The sequence below is a fragment of the Arachis duranensis genome, chromosome 2 (assembly GCF_000817695.3).
Source record: "Arachis duranensis cultivar V14167 chromosome 2, aradu.V14167.gnm2.J7QH, whole genome shotgun sequence".
NCBI classification, from domain to species: Eukaryota; Viridiplantae; Streptophyta; class Magnoliopsida; order Fabales; family Fabaceae; genus Arachis; species Arachis duranensis.
Genome location: NC_029773.3, coordinates 5,463,691 through 5,470,458, shown reverse-complemented (window position 1 = coordinate 5,470,458; position 6,768 = coordinate 5,463,691). Strand labels below are relative to the sequence as shown.

The 6,768-nt window shown below is 30.1% G+C and overlaps 1 protein-coding gene across 2 annotated transcripts; it reads right to left on the bottom strand.

Moving 5' to 3' along the window:
* Positions 1-1,603: 1,603 nt before the first annotated feature.
* LOC107473127 (probably inactive receptor-like protein kinase At2g46850) lies at positions 1,604-4,673 on the bottom strand. Of its 2 annotated transcripts, none has more exons than XM_021134829.2 (4): positions 4,405-4,673; positions 3,617-4,123; positions 3,004-3,087; positions 1,604-2,785 (listed from the first exon to the last, which is right to left on the bottom strand). In XM_021134829.2, the coding sequence occupies exons 1-4, from the start codon at positions 4,670-4,672 to the stop codon at positions 1,728-1,730; spliced, it is 1,917 nt and encodes a 638-aa protein (XP_020990488.2). In that variant the 5' UTR covers position 4,673; the 3' UTR covers positions 1,604-1,727. The 2 variants fall into 2 exon arrangements, with proteins under 2 accessions (XP_020990488.2, XP_015948157.2); XM_016092671.3 differs by having other exon boundaries at positions 3,617-4,120.
* Positions 4,674-6,768: the final 2,095 nt, after the last annotated feature.

Below are 6,768 nucleotides of genomic sequence, written 5' to 3'. Positions count from 1 at the left end.
AATCAATACAAATAACACAATATTATGCATTAGTCTAAAATCTTATGCATTTTAAACATAAAACATTAACTTATAGTCTTATAATAACTAATAACACAAAATATTAAGGTTTACAATACTTAAATTCCACATAAGAATAGCCATCATCCATCACTAATAACACAAAATATTAATTGTGTATGATGACCGGACCACCAGGTCGACTTCGGGTGACCCGAGTCATGACCCGAACCCGACCCGAAATAATGACTGGGTCTATTTTTGAGACACTTACCCGACTTTAGACCCAATGAAATCACACCAAATTAAGTCCTAAAGTGCTTGGGACCGGACTGGATCTTCGGATCGGGTCGAGTCGGGTGATGCATACCCCTAGTCCGAAGGAAGACCAAGGCCAACATCAGAAGCAAAACGAGGAAACAGGCGAAAAATGAAAATCACTGCATGAGTTAATATTCAAATTAGTTATGAAATTATACTTCCATAATTTGATATTTATAAGTTTGAATATGATCTCTCAACATGGTTTTTATGACTTGCGTTACTCTTTATTTTTGTCATAAAACTGTTGATGACATGCTAAAAGAGATTAACATTTATGATGCTAAATTTTTTAATAGCTATTTAATATGGCAATTGAAAATTTTTACTTTAATTTATTTTTTAAGAAACATTTAAAATACTTAAGTAAAATTAGAATTAGAATTATTTTAAATACTTTGTAAGGAACAAATTAAAAATAAAATAGTTTTAATTGCTACTTCAAATAGTTATTAAGAAATCTAGTCAGCATGTTGTTAATGGTTTTGACTTCTGTAACAAAAACAAGACACCAGGAACTAATGTGCACATGAATGCTACTTTGAAAAATCAAATTGAGAAATCAAAGTTTTATAGGCTGAATTAAAATATGAGTGTAACTTTAGATATCAATTCCCTAAGTATTAAGTATTAACTGTAATTGTGTTTAACAGTATTAAACTTGATGATATATACATTTTAACCCATAATTAATGAAGAATTTAGCTGAAAAGTACTCTAAAAATATTGATTAAGAGAATGAAAGTAATATTTTTATATAAATAAACTTAAAAAAACATATATTTAGTTTAAATTTTCTATTTAAATTGTCTAAAAGTAGTATTTTTAAAGAGTATCCCATAAAACAAACAAGATTCTTAGAAGTAGAAACAAAAAAGTCAGTACTCGAATGTAGATCATGGAAAATATTTACTGTAACTTCTATTTATCTATTGATATATTTCTATAAGAGCAAGTCTAATTACACTTGAAAAAAGATAATCTCTTTTCCTAAATAAATTAGGAAAAAAACAAAATGTAATATCTTATAGGTTAATGCAGAAAACAATTGATAGATACATTAATTTGATAGGAATCAGATATAGCTCACCTACCACTTTTCAGAGTCACTTGCTTATACAATTTTAATGTAAATTCTTAATAAATGGATACTTTCGTAATAATATCTTCACGTAAAGATAACATTGTGAATTATTAGATAATTTAATATTTTTGACCGAATATATTTAACCAAATCATCTAATGATTCACAATGTCTTCTTCACGTAAAGATGTCGTCACGTGAGTATTTTCCTTAAGAATTTACAATGATAATAGCCATAGGTGATTTCTAAAGCACACATACACTTTTGGGCTTGGTAGTCAATAGTTATGCAATTTTTATGTTACAAAATTTGAAAGAGATTTCAATGAATAATGATAGAATCAGGAGACATTGAAATCATTTGAAGAAGGCTTGAATTTGAGAATGTTTCCTCCAAGAAATCCAAATTGGCAGCATCACCACTCTGTTTTGTTATGTGCACCAATTCTCTTACAACATCAACCATTCCAATCTTTCCATCTCCACCAAATAGCACACACCTTGTTGCAAGGTCTGCCACAATCTGCACCTGATCTCGCCGGAGCTGCGCCATCTCGTGATACGAAAGGAGAGGATCAACAATCTCTTCTAGCTTCCCATCCCTTATTTTCTCCAAAGCCGACGTAGGCGGAGACTTCTGGTGAGTCGAGTTTGAGCCTGAGATGATCTCAAGTAGAAGCAATCCCATGTCATAGACATCATTCTTGCAAAAGTGATGAGATTCATACTTGAATTTAGAATTGAGTAGGCCGAACCCTGCGATCTTGACTGAGAGATCATCATCCAAGAAAATGCAGCTAGATTTTAGATTGTTGTGGAAAATTGGAGGGGAATTCTCATAGTGCAAGAATGCAAGAATGTAAGCTGTTTCAGTAGCTATGATCAATCTTCTATACCAATCCAAACCAACTCCATTATTTCCTTTGAATTCATGATTCAAATGCTCCTCTAATGTTCCATTAGCAGGGTACTCATAAACCACTAGAGGAGTGTAACTAGATTCAATGCAACATCCAAGAACACAAGCCATGTTCCTATGCACAATGTTTGATAGAATCTCAATTTGTGATACAACTTGGATTATGTCCTTCTCATTCTCACATTTTAGCTTCTGAACTGCTATGTGGGATCCGTCGCCGAGAACTCCGGCGAAAATCGAGCCAACTGGTCCACTCATAAGCTTCTGTCCTTCTTCAAAACCTTTGGTGGCTTTGTCTAGATCATGGTGGCTGAACAGGCGAGTTCGATTCGGTTTTCGGAACGAAATGCTGTGGTAATAGGCCTGCTCTGTGTCAAACATTCCTGGCTTTGTTGCTGGTTTTTTGAGAAGATAGAATAGTGCAATCAATGAAGCAACAATGAGAAATGGACCCAAGATTCCTGCATCATAAGATCAAGGGAAAGTGTGGACAAGTTCTTATTATGCCATATTTGGTAACTGTCACAAAACAGAACAGACATTATGACATACAAATTTCTTTAGAAATAGACAGAATTTCTCTGTTATTTTGACTGTATTTATTTACAAGAACGGGTCACTGAGAGAAAAATAAGGAGACATGAAAACAAAAATTATCAAAATTATAATGACCACTTACCTACAATGATGAGCATTTTCCTTTGATCATGTTTTTTGATGTAACAGTTGTCTCCATATGCTTCCTGTCCATTCTTCATACAAGCTGCAATGCAAAAAGTCAATATATATGAATAGAGAAAGAAAGAAGTAATTAATTTGCTCTTTTTATGAAGAATCAGATGAACAGAAAATTGAGTGAATCTCTTACTTAATTCAGCTGATGCATCTAAGCCTAAGATTCTATGTTGTTCAGCCATTTTAACTTGATTTTCTATGTGCATTGAAACAAGTAATGGCAAAAAAACAAAACTCAAGAGGTAAGTTCATATGTTGGGATTTCTGAGCCATTTGATTGTGACATTTTCACAAAGATAATAAATATATAGGTATACTAATGATATAGAAAATTTTGAAATTTTCTTAAAACATCTAATAATTAGTTGAGTTTAAATTTTAATGTAACGACAATGTAAAATATGTTACCCAGTTATCTAATTATATTTGTTTTTTGAATGACTATTCATCTAGTCAATATAAAAAATAATTATTTTTACTGACATATTTTTTTTCATCATTATTAATAAAAAAAAATAAAAAATAATAATAGTAAAAAGGATCAGAAAAATACTGACACTGCAAGCATCCTGATCCATTAAGAAAACCATCACCAATAAATCCATCTTGACAAACACACCTAACTGCACCTTGAACTGAAGTGGCATTCACCATTTCTGCATTCAAATCACAAACTTTCTCCATTAATGATGAATTCTTCTTCAAAGGAACACCCCATTCCAACTTCACCCCATGTTTTCCTGAATTAGATCCTCTAACAACAGCCCAACTTGAGAACCCTCTGCATCCAAATTCAGAGAACACTGAGAACCCTTCACCACTGTGCCATATGCTATGATCACTTAGTGGATAACAGCATCCAAGGTTGTTGCCACTTCCATCACACCCTGGAAGCTCAATTGTTTCACAATCTGGTTTGCATACTGAGGAGTCATCACAGTCATAGAGTCCAACAACATTGTCCAATGAGATTCCATACTGATCTTCATCTTTTCCTTCAAAACTTTTCCCAAATGAGTTCAAGTCATTGTACATTCGGCAAGTCGAAGATGACGATGCGCCTGCTGAAGGATTACAGAGTGTTCATAACACACGAAAAAAATTATGTTTTATTAATAAAACTACGGCCAAATTTTATGTTGTACGAAGGACTACAAAGTGTTCGTAACACTGCAAAAACATGTTGTACTAATACAAATAAAACAATATCAAATTTAAAAGATCTACTAAATTTTAAAAAGAATATAAAAAAAAGAAACAAAAAAAACAAAAATATTCAGGTAAATGATCGATTTTGTGCTTAAAATTTATTCAAACGACTGAGATTGTATATATAGATACCTACCTGGAAAGTCCACCAACAAGCCATCATTGAAGAACTCTAAAACCTTGTAACTTTGTGAATCAATTTTGAGGAAAAGGTTAGAGGAGTTTGAACAAGAAAGGTTGAAAGAAGTTGAGATTGAGGCACAAGAAGAGTTGACAAAGAATGGGAAAGGAACATGGAGTTTTCCACAAGTTTCATTGCAAGGATTTGGAAGCAAATTAGGTGGTTGAAGAGAACAAGAAAAAGGTAAGAACACAAGAAGTTCTAAACCAATAATAATATGCATCATTGCTACTAATTAATTAAGCTATGTTAATGCCTCTGAAAGTGTCTATTTAAATCTATAAAGGAAGAAGAAAGAGCAAGTTAGTGTGCAGTGTGTAGGTATTAAAGAAAACAATACATTCATGACTACTCCTTAATAATAATAATAATAATAATAATAATAATAATAATAATAATAAGGTTAAGTATACTTTTTGTCTCTGAAGTTTGACAAAAGTTTTAAAAATACTCTTAAGTTTTATTTTGTTTCAATTTTGTCCCAAAAATTTTTCGATTTGCATCAAATATACTCTTGACAGCAAATTTTTAAAAAAATTTAAGACCAGGTCAACAACAATTTCATAAGAACAACATTCAATTCAAGCAAATCAAGCATAATTTTCATGCATTATTATTAGATTGGTCTTAAATTTTTTGAAAATTTAGCCGTCTATGATATATGTTTGATGCAAATCGAAAATTTTTGGGACAAAATTGAAACAAAATAAAACTTATGGGTATTTTTGAAATTTTTGCCAAATTTCAAGCATAAAAATTATACTTTACCCTAATAATAATAATAATAATAATAATAATAATAATAATGATAATAATAATAATAATAATAATAATATGGCAAATATAGTAGTCTTAATGCGGATAAATTTAAATATACAAACTTATATAAAATATGTTTTAAGAATATAGAAATATTTTTTTATCAAATGGTTATTATTATTATTGTAAAGGTTTTATCTATTAGTAAATGTATAAAAGTTTTTCTTGTGTATATTTTTTTTAGAACATTTCAATAAAAACTTTAAATTTAATTACAATCACCTATTTTTAATTTTTAAAATAATTTTAACTATTATAAATAAAATTGAATGATTATATATAATTCTTCTTAGACGGTTAGACTCAACATTATTGAGAGAGAAAGTGTTGAAGGTACAAATAAAGCACATACGTGCAAAATAAAAGATAATGAGATATGATATCATATTACATGCATTGTATGTTTCTGACATATGAGGGACCCTATTGAGATTTTCCAATCAGTGACACATTAATGGACACGTGGCACGATCAGGGAGGTACTTGGTAATGGAGTAAGTTATGGAAGTTGGGGAAGAGGGAGAAGATTGGTCTGTAGAATAGGGTGCAAATTAGTGTGTCGAAGTGTGTGATATGTGTAATAAGCGTGGCTAAAAGATTATTGTGAGAATTTCAAGCCATGTTGAATTGCACAAAGGTGCTTAATATATAAGACTCATATAGAGTAATGCAAAGAAAAAATAACTTACTTGCATGGGAATTGAGATAGTAATTGGAGCACTCAATGTGGAATAATAAAATATTATTAATAACGAAGATATCAAAGAATTTTCAAGTAATCTAGTTTGAGAATTACGGAATGTCAGATCTGTCATTTATGTTATGTTAAGAATGCGTACCTTACAAAATGAGAAAAGCTGAGTAAATTCATCTATTAAAATTATTAAAATATTGGTTATTTTAGGAACATTTGAAATTTTTTTATATTATTATTATTATTATTATTAATTTGGGTTGATTTATTGATTAGTTTAGTAACCCATTTAAGTAAGTGTTGTGTATGCAATAATTTATTAATTAAGGACAAATCTCTTAAATAAAGTTTTAATTTGCAATATATTAATTTTTTATTTTTTGGACTGAGAGATATTATAAAAACTAAGAAAAATATTATTGTTATTTTTAGGAAACAGTCTCAAGTCTTTGAATGTAACAATTACTTTAGTTTAAAAAATTAAATTGGTTTGGTATGTTATTCAAGAATAGTTAATTAAGTTATTTTATTGTATCACAATTTAGACTGGATATGACACTCTTTTTAGTCTTTGAAAATTGTATGCAGTGATGCGGTGCTATTTCTGGTGCAGAAAATGATGGAAGGTCTGAAAGCCCAAAATAGCGCTAATTCTATCTGAGAATACCAAGTTTGGTAACCACATTTGGGACTAAGATGGATACGTCTATAAGTAATTTGCTTTAATTTTTAATTTACTGAAAGTTATAGTATTAATATTTGGTATAATTTTTTAAATTAAATTATAATTTTTTAAAAATTATTTG